This window comes from Dipodomys spectabilis, unplaced genomic scaffold (genome assembly GCF_019054845.1).
Source record: "Dipodomys spectabilis isolate Male_0828 unplaced genomic scaffold, ASM1905484v1 ptg000197l, whole genome shotgun sequence".
Lineage (NCBI taxonomy): Eukaryota > Metazoa > Chordata > Mammalia > Rodentia > Heteromyidae > Dipodomys > Dipodomys spectabilis.
Genome location: NW_024870874.1, coordinates 19,969,230 through 19,996,629, shown reverse-complemented (window position 1 = coordinate 19,996,629; position 27,400 = coordinate 19,969,230). Strand labels below are relative to the sequence as shown.

General features: G+C 42.8%; 1 protein-coding gene and 1 long non-coding RNA gene across 2 annotated transcripts; one reads left to right on the top strand and one right to left on the bottom strand.

The window, feature by feature from the left end:
- The first annotated feature begins 567 nt into the window (after positions 1–567).
- Slc35b4 (solute carrier family 35 member B4) lies at positions 568–18,641 on the top strand. The gene is made up of 10 exons (XM_042696040.1): positions 568–906; positions 7,558–7,671; positions 9,130–9,232; positions 9,839–9,888; positions 11,972–12,053; positions 12,262–12,322; positions 13,932–14,041; positions 15,165–15,240; positions 16,940–17,015; positions 18,252–18,641. The coding sequence occupies exons 1-10, from the start codon at positions 830–832 to the stop codon at positions 18,496–18,498; spliced, it is 996 nt and encodes a 331-aa protein (XP_042551974.1). The 5' UTR covers positions 568–829; the 3' UTR covers positions 18,499–18,641.
- Positions 4,935–18,724, bottom strand: LOC122121845. Its single transcript, XR_006150042.1, has 3 exons — positions 18,635–18,724; positions 16,605–16,607; positions 4,935–4,948 (listed from the first exon to the last, which is right to left on the bottom strand). It is a non-coding gene; the product is annotated as an uncharacterized LOC122121845 (long non-coding RNA).
- Positions 18,725–27,400: the final 8,676 nt, after the last annotated feature.

The window sequence follows — 27,400 nt, the reverse complement described above, 5'->3', positions numbered from 1 at the left end:
TAGCATGAAACAACCAAGTTCACACTTACAGAATGTAAGTAAAAAACGACTTTTAAAAGCTTTGCTTAAGCGGGGCATCATAGTGGCTCCTCCCTGTATTTGAGATGAGGGGAATGGTGGCTCAAGGCACAGAACATGTTTGATCTTTGTTTGTCTAACTCTTACAACCACCAGGCGAAGTGGGCATTGCTGTTCCCATCTTTACCTGACTTGAGATTGAGGCTCAGAGACACAGTGCTGATAAGCCAAGGCCAACCTCAGAACTTTCGGCCCAACCATGGTTTTCTAGAGGTGAATTCAGAGGCATTTCTACGCTGGGGAGACTAATGAGCTCGTGTTTCAGATGCCATGCACCTCTACCGACCCGCCATAGGTCTGCAGCTCCTCTAGTTAACAAAAAGTTCTCATTTGTAGTTCTCCATCAACCAAGGACCTTGACAGCCGTGGAACTTCACTTCCCAGCAGGCCTCAAGGCAGCTGATCACGCGATACTCACGAGATGCTAGTCCCGGCTCCTCTAGTGAGGCCGCCGAGCAGAGGCGCGACTTGTCCCCTACTGACGTAAGGGCGCGTGGCATGCTGGGATTTGTAGTCCTCTTGAGGCTCGGACGCCCCCTCGGATGAATGGGGCCGGGACTGACGGCGAACTACAGCTCCTCGGCTTCGAGTGTCGGGCGGTGTCCCGGGAGGAGAGTGAGGACCGCGGCGGACCCCGCGGAGAGGGGCGCTCGGGACGGCGGCGATGTGCGGCGCTGGCTGGCCGGGGGTAGCGGTTTGATCTAGACGGGCGCTTCCCCTGCGCGCTCGCTCCCCGGGGCCTGCACCGGCCATGCGCCCGGCCTTCGCGGTGGGCCTGGTGTTCGCGGGCTGCTGCAGCAACGTGGTCTTCCTGGAGCTGCTGGTCCGGTGAGCCCCTCGTTCGGCCGGGCCCGGGACCCCGGGACCTCCGGGACCCCCGGGGCGGTTCTGAAGACCCCCCCCGGCTTCGGCCGCCCCCCGCCGGTCCCCAGCGCGCCGCTCCCGCGCGGGCCCCGGGGCGCCGCAGCCCGAGCCCCGCTCGCGCCTGGCTGCCTGGGACCCCGCGGGAGCTGCCGGGTCGTCTGTGCTGCGCAGCGCTGCCCATCCCGTCCAACGAGTTCACAGCATCCCAGTGAGGCCGACACTCTGGGTAGTGCTTCCACCCCCCCCCCCCCCCCCCCCCCCCGTTAACACTGTAGGGGTTTGGAAGGATTCTGGAAAGTTTTTCAGATGACTGATCCAAGGTCAGTAGGGAGCAGGGGGTGGGGGGCATGAACTTATTATGTTCCTTTGCCAAGCCCCCTCTCTCCTCTCCCCCTTTCCCTCTCCCTCCTCTTTCCCTCTCACCTCTCCCCATCTCTATTCTCTCCTTCTCCCCGCCTTCTCTCTCTCCCCCCCCCCCCTTCTTCCTACCAATTCAAGCCTTTCTGGGGCCAGTTAATAATAGCACATGCCTGACTTGAGCAAAACTTTCAGACAGTAGTAGTACACAGCCATCCTTGTTTGCCCACGCTGCAGTTTCATCTGTTTCCAAATGCCCCACAGAACGATCTGTTTATATTGGCCTTCAACAGTGTTAAGGCACTTTGCCCATACACACATCTCAACAATATAGAAAGATAATAATTGTATGTAGAGGATAGGTCAAAATGACCCAGGCGCGTTTCCAGCTTCCGTGATGTGGTTTTTTGTTTCTTGTTTTGTTTTTAATTGGGAAGCATGCTCTAGGAGCCTTACATTGAGAATGACTGAGACATTTCCCCTTAGAGAAGCAGGTTGGCTTTGTGGAGGTGTCTGGGAAATAAGGTTGAGTAAGAATGTGCAAAGTTCAGGGCCAGAAGCTTTACAGAAGACAGCAGGTGGAGTGGGAAAGGCTCAGGACTTAAAAGTTCAAAGTTAAGAATTTCACTCTTGGTTCCATCATCCATTGGCTTTGTGGCCTTCAAGTTACCTAGCCTGTCTGAACTCTTCCTTCCCAACCTCAGCTGTAACATAATAATACCAGGTTTCATGTTTCTGAACCTATTTATTATCTCCACTGACTATGTGAACAAACCTATGTTTAAGAATTACAGTTCTTAGCTGAGTGCCAGTGACTCATGTCTGTAATCGTAAGAACACTGAGGTCTAAGGATTGCTGTTCAAAGCCAGCCAGGGCAGATAAGTTTGTGAGACTCTTATCTCTTAAACAGCAAAAAGCCAGAAGTGGAGCTATGACTCAAGTGGTAGAGTGCCAGCCTTGAGTGAAAAAGGGGAGGGACAGCACCCAAGTTCAAACCTTAGTATTGGCCAAAACAAGAAAAAGAATTATAGTTAGTTTTTCAGAAAGGGAACTTAGGTTGCCTTTGACAACTTGTAAGTGACAAAGCAAGAACTGGAATACAAGAGTCTAAATTCCTAGCACAAACCTTTTTCCATTTCCCTGTCATTTTGTGTATGTGTGCCTGTGTGTGTGTGTGTGTGTGTGTGTGTGCCTGTGTGTGTGTGTGCATGCACGCACACGCACCTACCCACATGTGTGCACACTCTAGTAATGGGGATTGGATCCTGTCCCTTATCTTTATTCAGTCAAGGCTAGCCTCTACCACTTGAACAACACCTCCACTTCCCTCTCCATTGTTTTTGAACATGAACAGCCCATAGATTTCGGTCATCCAATTTGTCATGTGGTATCTAGAAGAAATGTACTTTATTACTCATTGATATCATCGACTAAAGTTATTCTGAAGCAACCAGTTGACATACATTTTGCTCTGTAAAGGGTTAAGTTTTGCTTTTCCAGAGCTTGAAATTTTATCATGCAGGAAATGTTGATACAGATTTATTATTTGTCTTGGGAGTAGATAGTGACGGATATGAAATGAAACAAGTATATCCGGCTATAATTCTGATACACTTGAAAGGAATGCCACTTTGGAAATGTATATAATATACTTAATATGTATATATAATATTATATAATACATATTATATATAATATGACATAATAACTATATAGTATAAAGTGATATAATCACACCAGGTGGAAATGGAAGTCAGAAAGTAATAGTGTAATATTTGTGTTGCGTATGCTATTAAATCTTGAGAAAGACTGTAGGATGTCAGAATATGCTAACAACTGAAGCCTCCTTTTACTAGTTTATGGGCCCTTGGCTAAATTACTTAAGCTGTCAAAGGGAACCAGAGCTCTATCGGACTTAAAAGGTCTTGAAGGATTAAATGAGATGTGTGAGGATCACCTGAGGTACACTGGTAGTTGGCTTACCTTTCTCTCTTGCAACTTTGTTTCAGCACAGGTATACTTTGTTTTATGATATATTTCAGAAAACTGGAGATAAATCTACATTTTAAAAATGTTTATAGGTACTTCTATTCCAGAATCCTCAAATAACTTATAAGTAAATCACCACTCAAGTGAATCATCACTCCTTATTTATCTTCTTTGCAAATCTATATTTTTATATACAGTGGTAGGTTTTCATAAAGTAAAGGAAGTAAAACTTCTTGATTTGAGATTACTAAGGTTTATTAATCAACTCAACTTTACACCAGACTGAACAGCAGCTTTACACAATTGCTTCTCTTACAGAAAACTAAAGTAAGACCTGCTTAAGCCAGATGGTCTCTAAGCTTAATTTCTAAATATGACCTTGAAATTTGTGATTTTAATCTTAGGCCATCACCATGGGAAACTTATAAATTTTTATAGGGCTGGAGCTGTGCTTTGTGTATTGGTATTGGAGCACTTAGGTGCCATTATAAGCACAAAGCAGAATTCTAAATGTAAAAGGTAAAGTGACTGGCTGAAAGAAAAGGACAGTTTTAACCATCTTTCCAAAGTAGAAAACAAATTCAGGGTTTTTTTTTCCTTTCTAATTGTATAATTGAGACCAGTAAAAAAAAAATTGTAAGCTGTCACTGTACTAGGCAGACACACAGAAGTGCATGAAGGCCTATTCACTCACTGAGGAGTTTATATTCTACCCTGCAAATAAGATAAACACACTTTAGCTAACTAGGCAAACTAGGCAATGTATTGCATATCTTACATCAGGAAAATAGTTGGAAGCATTTTATTTTATTTTTCCCACATAACTTTTCATCCAGAAGGCAGATGTGGAATTGAATAAGGACTTTTTTCTTTGTCGGTTGTGAGGCTTGAACTCTGGACCTGAGCTCTGTCCCTCAGCTCTTCAAGTGGTGAGCACTGTACCACTTGAGCCACGGTGCCACTTCTGGTTTTCTGAGTGGTTTATTGGAGATAAGAGTCTCACAGACTTTCCTTGCCCAGGCTGGCTTTCAACTGTGATCCTCAGATCTCAGCCTCTTGAGTAGCCAGGATTACAGGCATGAGCCACCAGTGCCCGACTAAGGAAGTTTTTTATATCTAGAAAATAATTACAAAAGGCATAAACTTATCTGCTCAATTTGTTATCTCTCAAGTTATTTTAAATAAATAAATAAACTTGGATTCTTGCCAAAGAGAATCAAAGAGATGCCGTCTTCAGTTTCTGAAGAGTAGGTTTGAGAGTGCAAAAGACTTGCAAAAAAAATACATTTCAAATTCTTACTCTGAAGCTTTAAACTGAATTATTCAAGTTAAAATAAATCCCCTGAGAGCTAACTATACAACAGTACAAAAACTTGCTTAGCTTGTTTTTAAAATACTGGGTTGGGTAGAGCAGGGGGTTTATACTTGTAATCCTAACCACTGAGTCTGAGATTGAGAGGTTCATGGTTCCAGGCTGGGCAAAAAGTTTCCTAGATAACAGCTGGCTGTGGTGACACAATGCCTGTTATCCCAGTCTCAGGGCAAGCATAAATAGGACACTTAAGTCCAAACTGGACTGACCATAAATGTGAGACCCTATTAAAAACTAAGAAGCTGAATACCTGTGGCTCATGCCTGTAATCCTAGCTACTCAGGAGGCTGAGATCTAAGGATTGCGGTTCACAGCCAGCCTGGGCAGAAAAATCCATGAGACCCTTATCTCCAATTAACTAGCAGAAAACCGGAAGTGGTACTCTGGCTCAAAGTGGTACAGGGCTATCCTTGAGCAAAAGAGCTCAAGAATAGTAGCCAGGCCCAAGTCAAGCCCCACATCCAACAACAACAAAACGTCTCTTAGATATATCTGCCTGGGCTGGCTTTGAACAGCATTCCCTAGATCTCACTTTCTGAAGTAGTTAGGCTTACAGTCTGCCTCTCTCAGTGCTTGTAGCACACATTGTTTAAGTGCTTTTCTGAGACTCACTTATTTATTCAGCAATAAACAAACTAGTGATATAATTCCATTTAAATACGAATACTGTTTCCATTTTAAAGATAAGAAAACTGAATTTAGATAAATTGATTAGTTTCTATTTTCATATAGTAACAGGGTGAATCTTGCCCGTTTATTGTGTGTATGTGTGTGTGTGTAAGTGCCTGTATTAGGGATTGAACTCAGGGTCTGGGCACTGTCTGTTAGCTGTTTTACTTAATACTGGTGCTCTACCCCTTGAGGCACAGCTCTCCTTACACTTTTCAGATGGTTAATGGGAGATAAGAGTCTCCTGGACTTTCCTGCCCTGGCTAGTTTTGAACCTTGATCCTCAGATCTCAGCCTCCTCTGTAGCTAGGATTACAGGCATGAATCATCAGCACCTACCTTGCCTGTCAGTAAATTTAACCATTGTGGAGCACAGTAGGTCTCAGCCCTCCAACCACACAAGATCAGTACCAGCACATTTAAATACACGCAAATATACACACAAACCATTGGTCCTTCCCCCACATCAATATCAGTGGCTCTCAACCTGGGAAGCTTTTGAAGTTCTCATTGCAAGGGTCTTTGCCTTGATCAATTTAATCAGAACTGGGAGAGGGCACATCTTCAGGCACCTGTGAGTTTATAAAGAGCATCCAGGACAAAACTGGAAAGCACTGTTGCTACAAACCACCTAGCATTAGATTTTTTTCTCCTTCTGTCTCTGGTATAATGGTTTTAATTAGCTCCTTAGATGAGATAAAGGTCTTACATGCTTATTTATGGGTTCCTGCAAAATGTAACCTTGTCTGTTGAACACAAGAAACACTGAAAAAAAAATGTTGAATTACATATAATGGAATAGATTTCAAAGACATGTTCATAGTCAAAGAGTTTAAGAAAGAGTAACAACAGTGTGCTTACAGTGGTTAAACCTCACTTGCTACAAAATGGCTTATGCCTGAGTTGTCTATTTTTATGCCTGATGAGTGTGTTTAATAATTTGTATATTTTGGCACTGTCCCTGAGCTACTTTGCTCAAGGCTAGCACTCTACCACTTGAGCCACAGCACCAGTCCGGCTTTTTATATTATGTGGTACTGAGGAATTGAACCCAGGACTTCATGCATGCTAGGCAAGTACTCTACCACTAAGCCACATTCCCAGCCCACTTTGAGTTAAATAGTAAGAATTGGATGGTTTTCTTGATTGGTGGTCTCCTGTTTCTGGTAAGATTGAGTCTTTCTCACCCTTATTTCCTCATTTTTTTCTCCTTATTCTTTTGTGGCGGCCTGCCACCAGGCAGGTATTGGTTCATCAGCTTCCTTGCTATGTGCAAGTTCTTTAAAGCTGCAGTTCCCTGATTGGCTGCTTTTCTGCTAACTCATGTCATTGGTTCCCCAATTCCTAGAGGAACCAAGGACCCAGTTAGGGGGCTTTAGCTGGCAATTTCTGGTGATTGAACTTGGCTGAATGGAGGACAAGCTCAACAAAACAGGCAACATCTCACAAAACTCATTTTCACAGGGTTCCCAGGGAAGATGTTAGAAGGAGTATTTCTGCTTTGTAATCTTGTTCCTAATAGCATGGAAGACTCCCCAGCTGTTAGATAGATCGCTGAATAGGAGCAGCTGAATTACACAACTGTTTCTTGACTGCCTAGTAGATTTGAAATATGGCATGAAGGGTTGTGGAGAGGAGTATGTTCTAGCCATGTTTCTCAGTCCTTGATTTATTGTTCCCAAACCCTAGGACCCTTTCTAGACCTATTTATCTTAGTTACCTCTCCATCGATGTACTATTTGCTGGCTTATATGCAGAGAAGTATATCTCTCCCTCACTTTAAAACAGTGGGATTTCCCCCTATTCCAGGGGCCAGTTTTTGAGTCCCTGGGGACACTATCTAAAGTAAGCTGCTTGTCAGCACCTGGTCAGGAGGGATATATGAACATTCCAGGAGAAATTCCAGCATGTATCCAACTTCAGTTTTGCTACCTAAGCTGACTAGGCCTCTGATTAAAGGCCTTTGGTTAAATGAGCTGTACCACAGTTTTAGTTATGAAGGTGGCAGAGTAATTATCACTCAGGGCCTGCCATACTCAAGGAAGAATGAAGTGAGGAAGCATGGTGCTAAATACACATGATCCATACAAAAGCCAAGGTAAGGAAAGACAGTGGACCACAGCAATCTAGCCTTCCTATTATTTTGGAACTATAAATATAACACATTTTAATGCCAGTTATCTCACTTTTTGTGCCTTATTTTTTCTTTTTGTTGTTCACTGTACAGGAAGCATCCAGGATGTGGGAACATCGTGACATTTGCACAATTCTTATTTATTGCTATAGAAGGGTTCTTCTTTGAAGCTGATTTGGGAAGGAAGCCTCCAGCTATCCCAATAAGGTGAAGTGTCTAGCTTTTGGTCTTTTTTAAAGAAATTGAGAGGTTATGGCTGTATGTGATGTTCTTTTCTCAGACTTACATCGAAGATATCCGCAGAATAATTCAATTTAAAAGTTAATATATTTTGAGACTCTGGGGAGCCCACTTTTAGGATAAAAATCCTGTCCATTACAGGTAAAATAACTGTGATGGAGATAATAGTGTGTGTTGGGGGGACGAGAGGAATAATGGGGTCAGTCAGAAGGCATAATTTAGCCGAGCACAGTGGTGTATGCCTGTAATCCCAGCAATTCCAGCTCTTCAGAGGTGGAGACAAAAGGATCTTGTGGTCCAACTGAGTGTATAGTGAAACATTGTAGCAAAACAACCAAACAGAAAAAGAGGAAAAGTGATGTGAACACAAATTTGTAGTAGTTGTGTATCGCATTCCCTGTGATGGTATAGTTATAAGATATGCTAAGTAGTATTGTTGCACCTTTTTTTTTTTTGGTCATGGGGCCTGAAGTCTGGGTATGGGCACTGTCCCTCAGCAATTCAGCTGAAGGCTAGTGCTCTACCACTTGAGCCACAGCACCACTTCCAGCTATTTCAGCTTATGTGGTATGGAGGAATCAAACCCAGGGCCTCATGCATGCAAGAGAAGCACTCTACCACTGAGCCACCTTCCCAGCCACCAGGGCACCTCTTGAAAAAACCCTATAGATAATTATTAAGTAACATTTGTGTGTGTGCGTGGCCCTGGGGCTTGAACTCAGGCCTACCACTTAAGCCACAGCTCCACTCGTAGCTTTTTTGGGAGATACAGAGTCACATGGACTTTCCCACACAAGCTGCCTTTGGTCAGTGATTCTCAGATCTTAGCCTCCTGAGTAGCTAGGGTTATAGGCATGAGTCACCAGGGCCCAGTAACATTTTTAACACCTCCTTTCAGGTTGTGTACTTAACAAATTAGACGAATATTTCTGCAAAGTCTCTGGTGATTCAAGCTCTTCCCATGTTTCTCTGACTTTGTGGAATAGTTTTATATGCCTTAGTATTTGATTCACAAGTTAGTGGTCTTTTATTTTTTTTTTATTTTTTTTATTTTTTATTTTTTTGTGGGTCATAGGGCTTGAACTCTGGGCCTGGGTGCTGTCCCTCAGCTCTTCAGCTCAAGGCGAGCGCTCTACCACTTGAGCTACAGAGCCACTTCCGGTTTTCTGGTGGTTTATTGGAGATAGGAGTCTCACGGTCTCTCCTGCCCAGGCTGGCTTTGAACTGCGATCCTCAGATCTCAGCCTCCTGAGTAGCTAGGATTACAGGCATGAGCCATCAGCGCCCAGCTAAGTTAGTGGTCTTTTAATAGAGAAGAAATGAGCAAAATACTTTTGAACTCCCACCCACTCATACCTCTTTCCCTCTATAATTGATCATCTTGAAATGTTAGAGTTGTGCGAGGTGCTGTTCTCTGTGTTACAGGTACTATGCCATCATGGTGACCATGTTCTTCACTGTCAGTGTGGTGAACAACTATGCCCTCAACCTCAACATCGCCATGCCCCTGCATATGATATTCCGATCCGTAAGTGCTCCTCTGAAAAGCAAAAGCAAGCAGATAGACCGAATTTATGGCAGAAGCAGAAATGTCTTCTAATAAGTGAAATCTAGGCTAGAAAAATAGGTTTGTGAATGCTGAGCATTTATCTAAGAACAAGGCTAAAAGAATTGTGAAAGTGGGGCTGGGAAGGTGGCTCAGTGGTAGAGCGCTTGCCTTGCACTCATGAGGCTCTGGGTTCGATTCCTCAGCACCACATAAGCAAAAAGAAAAAAGCCAGAAGTGGCGCTGTGGCTCAAGTGGTAGAGCGCTAGCCTTGAGCTGAAGAGCTGAGGGACAGCGCCCAGGCCCAGAGTTCAGGCCTCACGACCAGACCCCCCCCCCCCCCAAAAAAAAAAGAATTGTGAAAGTGGATGGCTCTCTTTTACTGATCTCAGGCCTAAATATGTGATTAATGAAAAGCATTGTGGGCTGTACTTTTTGCCATCATAAAAACATCTGAACCTCATTAATTTTTTTGTACTAACTTCCTTCATCCCATGTTTTCTCAGTATTCATGTTAGTATTCCTGTTGAATTATGCTGTGTTCTTTTCCTGGTGCACTAAAACTCTTACTCTTGTCTCCTTTTATAGGGTTCTCTAATTGCTAGCATGATTCTGGGAATTATCATTTTGAAGAAAAGGTAAGCTGTATATCCCTAGGAATGCTGGGTTTCTTTTCCCTCAGTGTATAAGCTTGCTCTTGGCCATCTACCTTTTTTCTTAGTTCTTTCCTCTAAAATGATGCATAGTCATGAAGGTTCCTGAGGTCTCAGCCCTTCCTGTGACTCGGTGTAGAGCTAAAGCATTAGTGCCAGGTCAGTCTGTGGAACCAATTGATAGAGAATTTAGCTGATCAATATGGCTTCCACTAACCTCATGTGACCATTTACATTTAAGTTTTTTTAAGATAAAATAAAGTGAAATACTTAGTTTCTCCATTTGACTTGTTGTATTTTAAAGGCTCAGTAGCCACACATGGCTGGTGGCAGCCAAATTTGGAAAACCCAGATCACAGAACATTTCTTGCAGTACATCTGTCTTGTGGGACACTCCTGTCCTAGCAGATGCTTACTGGTATAACTTAATGACTGGAGAATTGTCACATGTACTAAGAATTCCCAGCAAAGGCCCAGTAGCCATGAAGATGGAAGGACAGGTTCAGGCTGGTTCTCTGTAACAACCACCAATGTCACTCTCTGTATTAGAGGCGGAAAAAGGCAGAAGTACCAAGGATGCTTCTTGGATGTATCTTCATTCTGAGTCTCGCTTCTCACTGCCAAAAAAGAGAGACAGCACATACGATATAGAAACTTTTAGGAAGAAATTTGCTGTCCTTGCTAAGCCCAAAATTGTGTAAGCTCATGATGACACCTTTTCAATATGTTCAGTACTCCGCCTCAGTATTAGAACTCTCTATACTGGCTGTTAGTTCAAAATGTCGTAACCTGGAGCTCTTACCCAAGGCCATGTCATGGCAGGGACCATTGTCCCATGTCACTAGGCTCCTTATCATGGGCACTTTTTCTCCTGAGGCTTCTCATTTCCCAGATCAGTTTTTCTTTTCTGGGTTCTGTGTATTTGAGCAAACATTTGTGAAGATCAGATACTGGAAATGACCGTTGTGTTTGTTGCAGCATTGAATTCCCTTTGAGAAGGAACTGTCCTTCTCAACCTTTGATTTTAGTTCTAATAGGGATACAAAGAACTTATCCTGAAAGGAACTTGCTTCTCTTGATAGTTCCTTAAAATGCCATTAGTGTTTTGCAAACATCTGGTTCCTTTAGTGACTTGAGTGTGTCATCTTAAGTAATGGAAGAAATAACATTGATCAAGATGCATTATACTTATAAACTGATTTGTTGAGTTGAAACCCCTTTGTATAACTACTTAAGATAAGGATAAAATAAATAAAAAGAAAGAAAAGACTAAAAAGTATTTATAATCTCTTTCTGTGTATAATCACCCACAGAGCAGGAACTTATGTAAGTTAACTATCTAATGTAATTAACTAGCATCTTGTCTTTTTGTCTCGGACAACAGCCCTTTGGGTTTATACTTTGTGCTCCACATTCCAGAATTGAAACACCAAATCTTAAGCATGCCCTTTATAAATTTTAATTTCTTCCAGCACTTTCCTGAGACCTGTCACTTGACCACTAAAAATCTAAGAAAGATGGTAATGATAGTATTTTTGTACTGTGACATGTTACTATAATTGCTGCTAATAGTTCTACCTCCATACACGTATCACTTTAACTACAGTATATCAGCGTTTCCAAAAAACACCTAAATTATTCAGAGACTTACATTAAAGAAATGCCTTCCCCAGAGAAGGAACATTAATGATTTCGTAAGTATTGAATCGTGCTCCTTGAGCTTCATAGTCTCTTGTTCCTCTTGAGTGGCATGTGTGTTATGACTCAGTTTGAGCCCCAGAACAGCGAGAAAAGCCACTGGTCCCAGTCTTTTTTTGTTGCTTTCTGATGAAACAATCCATCTGTTGGCATGGTTGGCTGTAAGCTGTTGTAAACAACACCAAGGAAAAATGTAACCTCCCAGCATCGTGTTTCCCTCATGAAGGTACATATTCGTGTGAACAACTGTGAAGCACTTCTCGCAGTGATATTCTAGTGATTCATACTTGCATGTATCATCTGACTGTAAATATTTGGAACTGTATGTATTTACTCTCCTAAGATGTTTTTGTTCTTATTTTTTTTCCAGATACAGCATTTTCAGATATACCTCCATTGCATTGGTGTCCACAGGGATATTTATTTGCACCTTCATGTCAGCAAAACAGGTGGTAAGAATCGGTTCTCAAATCATCCATAGTCACTTCTAGCCATTGGGGCCCATTGACCACCCATTTATGAACTGTAACACGACTTAAAGGTTTAACGCAAGGGCTCAGATCTCTGAAAGACAGGAGTAGAAGGGCAATGGGTCCTCTTACATCTCAGCACATTCCATACAGTTCTGGCCTCTACCTAGTGTATTTTCTTCTGTCCTAGACTTCCCAGTCCACCTTGAGTGAGAACGATGGATTCCGGGCATTTGCATGGTGGTTACTAGGCAAGTATAGTAATTAAAACAAAGCTCACGGCCTCTGCAGTTGTGTTTGCTGAGATTTCGCAAGGGACATGTCTGTTGGTGAGAAACTTAGGCTAAACAAATTATGCCATAAAAGAGAGGGCACTTGGGACCATATACCTCTGAACTTTAGTATTCAAGAAATGTGTTTATTAACAAAAGAATCCGTGTCTTTCTTGGTGTTTTTGGTAATAACAAGAATAGATTAAAACTGACCCAATGGAAGTGAAATATCAATGAAAGAACCATGTCCCTCTTACTCTTGGCTTCAAGCTTTAGCTGTTCAGATGACTATTCTTAACATAGAAAGATCTCTGTAAGCTATTAGAAAGCATACTTTACTCAATTAATAAGGAAGAAATAATGTCTACTAATCTTACATCAACCTCACTAATCCTATAATCAAAGAAATGCACATTAAAATAAAAAAATACCTTTCTACTTTGGGCCAGTCATATTGGCAAGATGATAAGTGATTATTTTCATGGCTACTGAAGGGTCAGTAAGACAACTGTTTTTGTATGAACTGTAATTGGCATAGCCTTTGTAGGAAAACATGGGGCATCGGGATTTTCAAACGTCTACAACCTTCAAATCAGTAGTTTATGAGAATTTATGCTAAAGAATAAGATAATTGGCATTTAAATATTTGTATACAGTATAATTATTTGGATTAACTCTTATTATAAGATATTTAAGTATGGTGCAATCATGTAATAGAATAATATACAGTCACTAAATCATACTTTGAAAAATTAATAAAGGATTTGAAGGAAAAAAGTTGTAGGAAAGGCAAGATATAAAAATGTATGTACAAGCTGGGCACTGGTGGCTCAAACTTGTAATCCTAGCTACTTGGGAGGCTGAGATCTGAGAATTGCAGTTTGAAGTCAGCCCTGGTAGGAAAGTCCTTGACACTTTATTGCCAATAAAATACTCAGAGACAGCTGGAAATGGTGCTGTAGCTCAAGTGATAAAGTGCTAGCATTGAGCAAAAAGAAGCTCAAGGATAGTGACCAGGTCCAGAGTTCAAGCCCTAGGACTGGCAAGAAAATATAATAAAAAGTATATACAAATAAGTATGTAGGAGAGCTATAGAAAACTATAAAGAATTAGGGGGTAATACTGTTAATTTTTAATTCTAAGTTTTTGTACAAGTTCTATTATTAGTTTATAGTATTTTCAAGCTGTGAATAATCTATCTATCTTATCTATCTATACTCAATGCTGGGGCTTGAACTCAAGACCTCATTCTAGGCATATGCTCTGACACTTGACCTACTTCATTAGCCTTTCTTGCTTTTAGATTATTTGTCAGATAGGATCTATCATTTTTGCCAGAGACAGCCTCAGACTGTGTTTGCCATACCTGTGCCTCCTGTGAAGCTGGGGTTACAGATGTATGCCACCACCTTTGGCACATTTGTTGAGATAGGGACTTTATCTGGCCTGGCCTCAAACCACAACCTTCCAGATCTGTGTTTCTGAATAGCTAGGATTACATGTGTGAATCCCCACTCCCCAGCCCTTCAGTAGGAAAATGTGGAAAGTAACAAACACTGGTGTCTTCTAACCAATATTTGTTTTCTAGGTATTGGAGCACTGACGTTTGCTCTGCTGATGTCAGCCAGGATGGGTATATTCCAAGAAACACTATACAAACAATTTGGGAAACACTCCAAGGAGGCTTTATTTTACAATGTAAGCAACTTCTTAATCTGAACAAGATGAAACTCCTGCTCTGCACTATGCTAGCTCGCGTGAGATTCTGATATAGTTGGAAGATCAGATTATTTTCAATGAACAGGTTCCAGAGCCACAGACTATAGTACTTCAGGTAGGGTGCTAAATCATAGTTGTCTACAGGAGGAGCTCAGGATCTGCAGGTTAAATGGCTGTTAACCAAGAGCAACACAAAGGGATGAGAAGCTCCTCCAGCCTCAGCATTCTTGTGGATAAAATCAGGTTCAACCCAACATGGAAACCTGGAAAGGAAAAATCAGTTCCAAAAGCAGCAGGCCAGCGGGACATATATGGACATCTTAGGGAGAGAGAGTCCAGAGGCCCACATCGCCCCAGAAGGGTTTATTCATAGGCTAGTTTAATGAGCTAATTATGTGTATCTGAGAACATGAAGTACAGAACTAACACCTCTTAGAGTTATCCTCTTCTTTCTCCCTCTTTGCTATTGGAATATGCCCAGAGCTTAATGTTGAACCTCCTATTTGGCTTGCGCCTTTGGTTTAGAAAATCCTGGGTACATAGTGACTGCTCGGGAAGTATTACCCCAGCTTCATTACTACTGTCCTAGTGGGGTAGATGTTTGTGGTCAAGCACGTTAGCTCGGCTTACCTACTGTCCCTTTCTTTCTCCTCTTCCTACTCTGGCCTCTCCCCTCACCTCAGCTTGATCTCAGATTTCTTTCCCACTCATTTCTAAGTTCTCTAAAACCTGCCAACATACTCCTTATTTATAGTATGTTTGCTTAACCTTTCTTAAAAATAGTAAACTGTGGCAAATCCTTTTGGCAGAAGACTGTTTACATTTCTCCCCCGCCTTTAGAAGAGGAAAGGATGCTGGTTCTTTGCTTGCTTGGCTTTGTCCATTCTAACCCTAGAATGCTAAGAGCAATGTCCATACTTGGGGGTGATGTACAGGGTCAAAGGGACAAAGACACTAGATACAGTCAATTAAGTCTAACTAGATGTGCTTTATATTTATCACCTTTCTAGCTTTCAACATAGTAGGTAAAGCTACTGTGATTATTCTCAAATACTGTGATTATTTTTCAATTTAGCTTTCTGTAAACTATTTCTTTCTCTAGCACGCCCTTCCACTTCCTGGTTTTATTTTCTTGGCTTCTGATATTTACGACCATGCAGTTCTGTTCAACAAGTCTGGTGAGTGTAAGGTTATATGGCCGAGTTGCCTCCCAGTTTCCAAGGGATTTCTTGTTTGTCTGTTTTACATTTTTGTCAGTTATCTTTCCCCCTCTGAACTTCCGGAAGTGTAGATAGTGCTGCTAATTGGTAGTTAGAGCAGCAGAAGCTCTTATAAGCTTTCTTGATTATTTGCAAATGAAGAGAGTATCTTTAGTTTTTATTTTGCTTTGGAGCCTACCTGTTTGCCTTTGAACATAGAGTGAGATTTTACAGGGTCAATAACAGCACCCAGCAGAGACTGGAGCCCTGCAAAGTTGGGCAGCAGCCCAGCTCTGAGGGGCTGGACATAATTTTCTGTTGTGCAAGGCAGAGCTGCTCACAGGCTGCCACTGCCTTGTTGCCAAGCAAGACAGTAGCAAATGATGACAGACCTTGTTTCTTAGTTACAGGTTAGACTAGCAACAAGGCTATGCAGAATTAGCTTCAAGTATCTACAGAATAAGCTAGCTATTACTTTTTTTTTTTTCTGTTGGTGGTAAGATTTGAATTCTGGGCCTGCTCTCTATCCCTCAGCTCTTCATCTCATCCACTTGGTGGTTAATTGGAGATCAGAGTCTCATGGACTTTCCTGCCTGGGCTGACATTGGACCTTAGTCCTCAGATCTCAGCCTCTTGAGTAACTAGGATTATAGGTGTGAGCCATTGGTGCCCGGCTAGCTATTACTGGGTTTTTTTTTGGGGGGGGGGGCGGGTTGGAGGTGACGTGAGATGAGGTACTACCCTTTATTGAGGAGTATATTATGGGCATAGGGCCCATTTGCTAAGAGAGGGCTGAGCCCCAGCCTGGCCTTGCCATTGATCCTCCTATAGGTCTTTTTTTTTTTCTATTCATTTAATCTCAGGCTGAGCATCTTCAATGGCTCTTGGAGCCTGGGGAACTTCCCTTGGCCTCCATGTTCTTGAGAGCCTCTTCAGTAGCAGTGAGTCCCAGGGGATGGGTCACCTGGCACAGCATAGCTATTACTTTTTAAAGGGCCATTTGATTAACTATAACTGGTCAGTCAACAAATGAAACTAGGTGTTCTGATGTTTAATAACCATAAAGTGGTTCACAGACAAACGAACACACACGTAACAAATAAGCACTTTTCTAATCAAGCTTATGTTCCTTCAGGGATAAGCGCATTTTGAAGAATGGTAGTGACCATCTAAGAACGTTGCGAAGTTATGACTGCTCTATGCCTGGGCAGTGTGCCTTCTGCCATTTTCCAAATTCTGTATGGTAAAAGTAGGGACTGTGTAAGGAAGTTTGTAAGGCTCTGTATTACTCATAGTTGTAAAGTGCTCCACAAGTCCCCACACAGCCAGACGGTGGCTGATACAGACTGAAATCAAGGCAAGTAAAAGAATGTTTGGTCTAAATCGACTAGCAAGGGAAATAACGCTGCCATTTTTGTTACGCTTTGTCTGTGTTACCTTGTTCAGACGATGCAAAGTTCAGCTGTCCAAAAGTAATCTGACCACGGGGTGGACAAGAAAGTCCGAGAGACTCATCTCCAAAAAACCACCAGAAAACCAGGAGTGGCACTGTGGCTTAAGTGGTACAGTGCTAACCTTGAGCTGGAGAGCTGAGGGACAGGGCCCCGGCTCAGAGTTCAAGCCCATGACCCACAAAAAAGAAAAGTGATCTGACCATGTCCTCTCTTAATCTGTGCAGAATTATATCAAGTTCCAGTCATCAGTGTGACAATGCCTGTCATGTGGTTCTACCTCCTCATGAATGTCATCACTCAGTATCCTTTGGATTACTCTGTCATCTTTGTGTCACCTTCGTGCTATATCTTCTAACTGTGTGGGCACATGAATTTGGTTTTTGCTGCAGTCAGTTGGAGACAGACACATCCAGGGAACTTCTTTGCAGAAGCAAAAGAGATAGAAGCGGTGCAGTAGACCAGGAAGCCACACAAAGGAGTGAAGTGAAGAGCCCATTGCTTTGTTAAAAACTAGAGTCTACGCCAGGCACTGGTGGCACAACACCTATAATCCTAGCTACTCAGGAGGCTGAGATCTGAGGATAGCTGTTCAAAGCCAGCCCAGGCAGGAAAGTCCATGAGACTCTTATCTTCCACCCCACCCCCCACCCCCCCTCACACACACACACAAAATGCTAGCCTTGAGCACAACAAGGCTCAGGGACAGCCTTTAGGTCCAGAGTTCAAGGCCCAAGACTGGCAAAAAACAAAACAAAGAAAAACAACCTAGTGTTTTATTGTGAGCGATCTGAATGACCTGTCATTTCTACCTGCAGTGTTGTGGTATCCTAGGATGTTTCTGAAAATCAGTCGTAAGTGCCAAGAAGTTCTGAAAGAAATCTCAAATTAATTGACTTTTTTTTTTTTAATTTTTTTGGGGGGTCGGTCGTGGGGCTTGAACTTTGGGCCTGGGCGCTGTCCCTGAGCTCTTCAGCTCAAGGCGAGTGCTCTACCACTTGAGCCACAGCACCACTTCCAGTTTTCTGGTGGTTAATTGGAGATAAGAGTCTCACGGACTTTCCTTCCCTGCCTGTCTTTGTTGAACCTTGATCCTCAGATCTCAGCCTCTTGAGTAGCTGGGATTATAGGCGTGAGCCACCAGCACCCAGCAAGACTGAATCTTTTTAAATAGTTACTTTGAATGACCTTAAGTTCATTATCAAAATTGTAAAGTCTTGGAATAAGTGAAATAGATTGTTCTTCTGAAGTCACCTCATGGGAGTGCCATATGATGTCTTTCAGGAGAAGTAGGTGGAGAGACATGTGATGCTGGACAGCACCACACTGCTGAGCAAATCACCCTCAAACCCAGAACAGTAACGGGAGGGTTTTAGGTAGTTTTGAATTGGGATGCATACAGGGGATGGTGAGACAGGATGATCTGTGGAAGAGACTCGTGTTTTCTTCAAACGGGATCATGTAAGCTGAGAATTCATTCCAGAAGGTGTCCCATGTCTCCACGTACAGTTTACAGTTACCTTAACCCCACCCCTCCAGGTACGTGTGCATCCGGGGCGTGTTCATCCTCACAACAGAGTGCGCCTCCCTCACCGTCACGCTCGTTGTAACTCTACGCAAGTTTGTGAGCCTCCTGGTTTCCATCTGGTACTTCCAGAACCCCTTCACGCGGTGGCACTGGCTGGGCACCTCGTTTGTCTTCTGTGGGACCTTACTGTACACAGAAGTGTGGAACAACCTAGGGACTACAAAAAGTCAGCCACAGAAGGATGGCAAGAAGGACTGAGGTCCGCCTGCAAGATGGAGCAGTGTTGCGTGGGGGAGGCCTGCTGGTGGTCTGGCCACCGCGTCACTTGGGTTAAGTGGAATGACTGCCAGTACTGAAGCAACGTGCTCCAGGGGAATTCAGAAGTAGAAGGCACAGCCGTGAGATGACCTCTTGTGGCTGTCTGCACATTTGTGGACCGAGTAGACTTCCCTCAACGCTGAAGTAGACAAAACAACCCAAAAACCTAGTTCTACTCTATCAGACAGCCTTCACATTTGCTTTTCTGTTTCATCTACCAAAAGATTTAGAGCTGTATTTGTTTGTTAAATACCGAGCCCCAGGGCTTCTAGTTTTATGTCTGTGGCCTCAGAGAAGTGGTGGCTTTTGTTACTATTCTGACGGTTTTCTCCCATGACAGTCATGGCCATCCTTGGCCACATCCCATTTCCTCCCGTCTCCCTCCACTCCTCAGCAGCACTGTGCAGGCCATCAGAAACTCCAGCCACAACCAGCCACTGAGAAACCCGCTGGTCAAGGGAACCAAGACCCCAATGGGGCTGGACTTTCTCCGGTGTGTTGGGAAAGAAACAGGTGCTGCATGAGCCGAGCCCTGGTGATCCCAGAGCTCGTTGGTGGGCCCGCTTCGTGTCTAGCTCCCCCTCCCTCATGCAAAAGTCAGGTGTTTTCCCTGTCTATCACTTTCTCTGCTTAGAGCAATCCTGCAGCATCTCCTGGCAATTAGTAAGGAAGATTGTGTGTGGATTGGGAAGTACAAGATAGGGATGATGGCCTGGACAGTACAGCGGCCCTGTTCTGCACCCCAAAAGTCACATCCTGTAGCCCAGGATGCAGGCCCCAACTGGGTAGGTGAGGCTGTGAGAAGTTCATAACCAGGAAACGTCTGCCAGGCAGCTTTGGGGGTCATCACTAGTCAGGTGAGAGATAGACTTACGATGTATTGTGTGTGTGACACAAGCAGCAGATCAAATCCTAACTAGTTGAAATTTACCCTTTCCCCCCCCCCCCCCATGAATGTTCTTGTTGGGCAATGTCAGAAACATTGTATGTACTTTGTACAGGTAGGAACATGCCTCTCTCTGCTGATCATTTCAAAGTCTAGTTCTCCTCTATGGAGTAAGTTAAGAAAGAAGAGCACTGTCAGCGTAACACATGGAGCATGGACCTTGGTGCTTACCTAGGTCCTCATTACCCTTGCACAACTGCAGACTTCTGTCAGCAGCTAAACTTACTAGCCCCTTCTTTTTTTTTTATTTTTTTTTAAGTATAGACAAAGGCCTTTCCTGTTTTCCTGGGTACAAACTGTGTTCTATGAGCCTCCTAGGCTGACTATTCAGAGATACAATAGTCTATAGTCAAAGTAATGGCAGTGAAGAGGTGTGTCCATTAACCCAGTGAGTGGGGTCAGGTGGACTGCCTCAGATTTTTGTTAGATAAAATGCAGATGCTATTTCTCCACCTAAATCCCTGGGTTTGCAGACTGATTTATTGTTCTAATCATTGACTGCTTTCCAGTGCTAGTGATTTTTCTCAAAGATGCTGATTAGATGTGAACCCATTTATGGACTCCAAAAGCTATTGCTCCGAAACGGACTTCCTTGGACTGATGGTGCTATAAATACTGAGTGTTAAATGCCCTCTTAAAAAAGAAAACAACAAAAGCTACTTTCCCCCTCATTCTTATAGAAGAATTTGCCCCTAGGGGCTATTTGCCATATATCTGGAGTCTGGTAACTCCAAATAGGCTGTAGCCTCACCTAACTCATTACCATCCTTCTTATGTTGATGAGAAATAATACCGTTTATACTTAATGAGATCCATAGGCAGGATTTAACTGGGCCTAGCTGGACTTAGGTTCTGGTTTTAATGTGCTTATTCCTCTCAGGATGGATACTCTGCCAGTTATTAATAAAGGATATTTGTGTTTGCACGGCAAAGAGTGTTGAGGGAGCAGGCCTGAAATGCTCTGTGAGTTTGGTTTTCTCCACAGTAGTTGGATATAAGGAAAGATAGCTAAATACCTCTTTTTTGTTTACCCTTCTTTAAAAAATTTCCCCTGGCCTGGCTGCTTTTTCAGTACAGATTGATAAAGGCATAAAAAGGGTCAAAGGAACCATTTTATAGACGATCAGACTCACATAAATGGAAGAAATGTCTATTAAATACCTTTTCCTCTTTTGAGTCAAGATCACAGGATTTTGTGTGTTCAGAGCTCAAGCCATACTATTTGTTTATAACAGTTTAACATTTCAGGCATACAAAATGAGTAAAAACCAAATAGCAAAGGACACTTAACCAGAAATTGTACCATGCCCAGGAGACTGCAGCTTAGCCTCCTGGCAGGGGTAGTAGATGAGGTAAGAGGAGAGGACAGTGGGTTATATTATATTAGCCTCCTGGCAGGCATAATAGATAAGGTAACAGCAGAGGACAGTGGGCTATATTAATTTAACATCTATATATCGTTTGCCAAAATTCTGTTATCACTATTTTTTTTTTTTTTTTTGCAGTACTGAGGGTTGAATACAGAGCCTTGTACATACTTTTCTTTTGTTGACTGTACTGGGGTTGAACCCAGAGCCTCAAGCTTGCTAGGCAGGCCCTCTGACACTTGAGTCACATCTCCAGCTCTTTTTTGCTTTAGTTATTTATCAGGTAGGGTCTCGTTTTTGCCCAGAACTGGCCTGGGAGGGAGACCCTCCTACTTGTGTCTTCCAGCATAGCTTTATTTGTTGAGATGGGATCTCAGCAAACCTTTTTCTTGGGATGCCCTTGAACCATAATCCTCCCAATCTCTGCCTCCTGGGTAGCTGAGATTCACTGACATGAGCCACCATTGCACATATTTCTCATTCTTCCTCACCTACCTACTGAAACTATTTATATGCTTAATGACATAATCCAAATAGTTGGTATTTTGTATTTGCTATTTTTTTCCTCCTTCCTATTCAGTTGACCAAAGTGAAATACTGCAGAATTGGAATGGAAACCTTGAAAGCCAAGTTGATCTGTGTCACTCCATAAGGCTCCTCTGCTCTTCTGGGAAGATTACGTGGTAACAATGGATTTTAATAAACACCAGGGGCTATTTCCTAAGCACCTTTCCCTCTTTTCTGCTTTATTTTTTCTACTTCCTAACTTTTCCTCCATTTCCTAGCTACAACCTTTATTCACTTGTGTTTCCTACTAAGCAATAACTATAATCTGTTTATGCCTCTATTCTTAGGGGCCTCTTGATGTTTTCATGGAGTTTTATAGGATATTTATACCTGTGAGGCACTCATTTTGTTTTATGTGCTTATAAGTATTGCTATTAAAGAATGTGGTCCAGCGAGTGTGGTGATGCAGCGTGGAACTTCAGCACTTGGGAGGTAGAAGCAGGAGGGTCACAAGTTCCAGGCTTGCCTGGGCTACCTAGTGAGATCCTACCTCAAAATAAAACAACATGGTGCCTGTGTATGGATGAGAATGGCAGAGTGGATGGGTATGGGTGTGAAGGGTGAGTGTGGAAATGTGTGTATCGTCTGTGACAATCCAGTGAGGGGCTGAGAACCTTTGCCATTCCTTTCTGGGCAGCTCCTCTACCATTCCTTTTGGTGTTTGGGAAGCAACACTTTCTGTACTTGGCTCTTCAGCAGTTCACCAGCTAGTGCTGGTACTAGTAGAGAGAGGAAGTGAAAAACCAGTGAGCGTAGTCTGGGCGGCTCACTGCTGGACTTGTTGCATTGCCCTGAGCAGGTGTACAGCTACACCTGGAGAAAAACCACATGGCAGCGATACAAAGGCAAACTCTTACATTTGCATTTTGTCTATTTTGGGCTCAAATGGAAGGAATACTGAGTAATTCCACTTTTATTAGATAACCAAAGCATTTTGGTTTCAATTGCTTACTCTTGCAAGTGGATTTCACCAGTGGCCTTTTACTTGTAGATTGAGAGACCTGTCAAGGTAGCTAAAATCCATTGGCAATTAGTCAACTTACATTTAAAAATACATACAGTATTTCTAGGGACAAGAACTTGTATAAGCTCTAGAATATGATGACTAAAGCTGGGGTGAGAACCTGCCCTTCTGTGCTTTGTAGTGTGTTCCTTCTTTCTGGTAACTTCCTCATTAGACATTCCAGGGATCGTGTCTAAAAAAAAAATCACTATGTACTGCCAGTCCCTAGCCTAGGGTCCAGCATGTTACATGAATAAAGGAATGCTTTCCAAGATTGCTTCCTCTTTCACATTCTTGAGAAACAAGCATTCCTAAAGGCTGTCCTTATTCCTCATCAGCTGGTTGGCCAGAAAGGAAGTAAGAGGAGAGAAACACTCCAGAGATTGCCAGCAAGAGCAGAAATGGAGAGATGCTGGGTGGTTGCTGTAGAGTGCAAACTGCTTCCCACTCATTGTCCTCTTGGTTGCCTGCTGCTCAGAAAAAGCCAGCACATCACAGGCCTCCTTCACTATATCGCAGCTTACTTATTGCAGCTTCACTGTGGTGTCTTTTGTCGTTTTTAAACAAACACATAAACGGTGATCCCTTTCGCAGGAGTTATGTTCCAGAGATCCTGTGACAGGTGAGGCATCGCTATATACATTTAGCCCCTTACTCAGGGAGAAAGTGGAAGGAGATTGCTGTCCGGTCATTAAAGATTCTTCCATGATTCTGAAGCTGCCTTGGGATGATCAGCTTTCTCCCCGGTCTTCCCCAGTTAGTGTGAGGGAACTGCTGCCTGGGGGGACATGGTTTGCCGGGGGTCACCTTCACATTGAGACACACTTTCCTTTAGCTTTACCTACCGAAATGGTTGCCTGTCCTACCGAAAGGCAAGCTACGAGGGGTCCTGAGATAGAAATAGAAAATTAAAAAAAATCGTGATGGGTGCTTTAGCACATGGGATTATTTTCATCCTTTGAGAAGATTTCTCTGAACCAAAGAGGTGGCAGTGGTTATTCCCTGGCCCCATAAAAACAGCTAAGTCCTGTGTCATTAATTTCCTCCCAGAGAATGGCCTCATCCTCCAAAAATGGAGATGGTTGTGAAAGTGTGCTGCGTTAACACTTTACAGGGTGGCAGGGATTTCATCCGGGATCTGAGCTCTTCATTGAGTATTACATTAGAAGAATGAAGGTGAGGGAGTGGAAAGGGAGGTAGAAACTGAATATGTAGAGCAGCCAAAAGACAATAGTGAGTATTCAGACTCCGAGCTTTGCAAACATCAAACATCAGCTTCCATCTTCTGAGCTATTTGAGCAGAGCCAAGGAGGAAAGGGAGATTTTCCTGAATAAAATGTTTTGCCAGAATGAAGGAGCTGTTTTGTCATTTCTTACAGTCATTCTTTTTACCTTTTGAAACTTCACCAGACATCTGGGTTTCTCACATCTGAATCTGTGAGAGACTACTTCTCAGGCTACGGGTCTATTTCTGCTTCTGAAATTTAAAGATCAGACTACTTTGGAAAGTTCTGGAGGTCTGTGGCAGTAAGGTTTCATTACAAATCTCTCCAACCCACTTAACCTTGACGGAAGTTACACTTGACTTTTAACTTTAATCATGCTGCAGTCACCAGCTCCCTCTGTCAGCGTGCTGCTCAGACAGGAAGCGTAACTCAGAATGCACACTCCATCTATTAGCAGCAAGAAAATTAAATAAAAGGTGGTACACTAAATAAAGCATATTTAAAATGATTTGTATAATCTCACTAGGAGTAGTCTTCTGCACAGTACCTCATGATCCTGGTACCTGCCATACTGCAGATAAAGTGATGGCATCTCTGTCCATGATACCCTAAATAGGTCAGATACCTTGCTTAGATCAGGTTTCTAGATTCCCCTTCTTAACATTCAGCAGCTACCAGAAGTGAGTACAGCTGGATGCCCGTGGCTCATACCTGTAATTGTAGCTACTCAGAAGACTGAGATCTAAGGACTGGTTCAAAGCCAACCTGGGAAGGAAGGTCCACAAGACCATGAAAAAGCCAGAAATGGAGCTGTGACTCAAGTACTAGAGTACTAGCATTGAGCATAAACGCTCAATCAGCTCTAGACCCTGAGTTCAAGCCTCAGGACCGGCTTGGGGGAAAAAAATGAGTGCAGCTCAAGGAACTATGGGTGGATGGGTACAGGTCAAAATTCTCTTTACAAGGAAAGACAGGCACATCTGGCTGTGCACGTATGTCTTAATAGAGCTTGACAGTGTTTATCTGCACATTAATAAAGTCATCTCATCATTAAAATTGAGCTGTTTTTATGTCTGATTGTTTCTTAATCAGCATTTCAAAGATCTAGCATATGGTTCCATTATTGCATATGACTCCATGAAACACAAAGGCATTCTGAAGATAAGTAAGCTTGTGATTACAATTGCTGGAATTTATAATAACTTTGAAGTTTATTACACAAATATGTTCCCTTCATCAAGGCCATACATCCTATCTGATACCCAGAATTTCTTAACATTGTTAACATAGTTTCACTCCAGCAATTAAATGAAATGACAGGCGTAATAGTAAGTTTATGTTTGCCACATATGAGCCATTTTGTTGTAAAGGAATTACCCTTGTTTTACAGATAAGGAAACTGAGAGACACACAGTTGTTCTCTAACTTTCCTCAGTCATGTGCTTGAGTGGAGACATGAACCCTGGAAGACTAATCCCTGCCCAGCATTGCCACTGAAATCTCAGTAATGGGACTTCACATCTTTTACCCTGTTGCTTGATGTAGGTCTCTCTATGCTAAATGTCATCAAGATGTCTTCATCCAGTCTTTTCACCATGTAGTCCTATTTCCTCTCTAGCAGAGTTTATGATCTGTTCTGTAGTATAAGCATGAAAAATAAAATAAAATCCAGAAAGCTTACAGCAAAATAGGATTCAAACATTCTCATTCTTAAATGTCCCCATTAAAATGCACATATCTGAAAGCATATATATCTTTCAGGCTAATCAACAATATCAAATATACAGTAGAGAAACAGCTAATTAAACCACAAAGCCTTTCCCAATGATTTAAGTACCTGCAGTTTACATAATGTTTAATGTATATGTTAACTGTTCTTTTCATTTCCCCAAGTTTGTCCCAGGAAGCGTTTAAATTATGTTATGTACCTGGATGAATGCCATCCCGTTATCCTTTGATAACACACCTTCAACTATTATACAAGGATCATTACAAGAGTTTTCAGTGTCGGTGATTCAGTATCTTTGGCATTGCTGCAGGTTAATGCATTATCCATTACCCACTAGATTGCCTAATATTCTCCATTCAAACACCAATCAGTGTTATAGTGTTGCTCCAATTTTAGTTCTAGAAAACATTTGTCTCTGCAGATGTGTTTGCATATGTAATTTTGTGAGCAAATGAAAACTGTCATCCCTTTCATACAAATTTTTTTTCAAGATTCTGTTTAACTGCGTGTAATTGAAACCCAAGCTTAGTCACTTAACCTAATAGTTAATTCTTCACAGGAGAGGGGCTGATTGGGGCTGGTTCAGCCAGTGTAGGAAGTTGTCAAAGAAAATAAATGGAAGCTGCTCTGAGCAGGCCACATGGATGCCTGTGAATGCCAGAGAGGCAGCTATTGCTTCTGTCATTCTGTTTCCCAAATCTGATGAGTACTTGTCATTAGACATCCATCCTAGAATGCTGCAGCCAAAGATTATGGCAAATATAGGTTACAAGATTCCCAACTGCTTGCATACAGGGAAAGGTTAGATATGGACATAGAAGATACAGTTTGCCCCCAGGGGACTGATGAACAATAACATTTCCTTGCCAGATTTAAAGAAATAGAGCTCACTGTGTGCTTCTGCTTTATAAGATGCCGTGGCTTGAGCATGTCACCCAAAGTTTCCGTGGCTGAAATTCTGGTCCCCAGTATGGCAATGATGAAGTGGTGTGGTATGGTTTGGAAATGAAAGGGCTCAGATAGTGAATGCTGATCCCTAGGGCAACATTCAGAGGCAGATGTTGAGGGCTCTGACCTCATCAATGGACAGATGTGTCATTTGATGGCATGATGGGAAGTGGTACCAACTAGAAGCCGGAAAAAGAAAGGTGATGTGCCTTTGAAGGATACTTATTTTATCCTCCTTCCCTCCCCCATCCTTCCTTTCTCTCCCTCTCCTTCTCTTTCCTCCTTTCTTGTCTTCCTTTGCTCCACCATGCACTTCTCTCCATGGTATCTAACCCAAAGCATGGAGCCTAGCCACCATGGACTGAATCCTCTGGAACCATGAGCCAAAATAAGCTCATTTTCTCAGGTCTTCTGACATAGAACTAACACACGTAGTTGGAGGTTGTCTGGTCATTGTGGGAGCCGAGTAAGCCTGGCTCTTGACCCTGACTTCCTGTCTCATGTGAGCTCTTCTACCTGGCTGGATCTTGGTGACAGGCCCTTGTCCCCTCAGTAGTGAGGCTCTACTGCAGCAGTCACAGCTGTCCTCTTCTTTGCCTGTTGTTTCCTCTTTGCCGGGAGGGTCGCTGTTCCCAGGTGTCTCCCTTCCCTCCTCAATGAACCCCTACCGCCATCTGTGGTGACTGCTCTCCTCTTACAAATGAAAAGTTCCAGACAACACTTCAAGTTGTGGAGAAAAGAAACTGAAAATCCCCATGGGTGTTGTTAAGGGTAATAGAAGTTCCTTGCCTTCTTATCCTTTCATTCTTAGACCCACATTTCCCCCCTGTGAGTGACAAGGTACTCAGCATATACCTACACTGAGCCTTGTGGGATGCATGTATACATTGACCTTGTAGTCTGCCTTCATTGATGAGCCAGGCAAACCAACTTAGCTGAATCCTTTGCTCTGGCTGCCCCAAAAGCCATGAGGTCTCAGATATTCCTTACTGGACTAATAGAATTTGAACGGCATCAAGATTTGACCTAGCTTAATTTGTCTATGACCACTTCCTT

Bases quoted from the DNA above. Each gene is read 5' to 3' on its own strand.
- Slc35b4 (XM_042696040.1), top strand. From the start codon at position 830: ATGCGCCCGGCCTTCGCGGTGGGCCTGGTGTTCGCGGGCTGCTGCAGC. The intron at 9,233-9,838 runs GTAAGTGCTCCT...CTCCTTTTATAG, and splicing joins TGCATATGATATTCCGATCC to GGTTCTCTAATTGCTAGCAT. The intron at 12,323-13,931 runs GCAAGTATAGTA...TTTGTTTTCTAG, and splicing joins ATTTGCATGGTGGTTACTAG to GTATTGGAGCACTGACGTTT.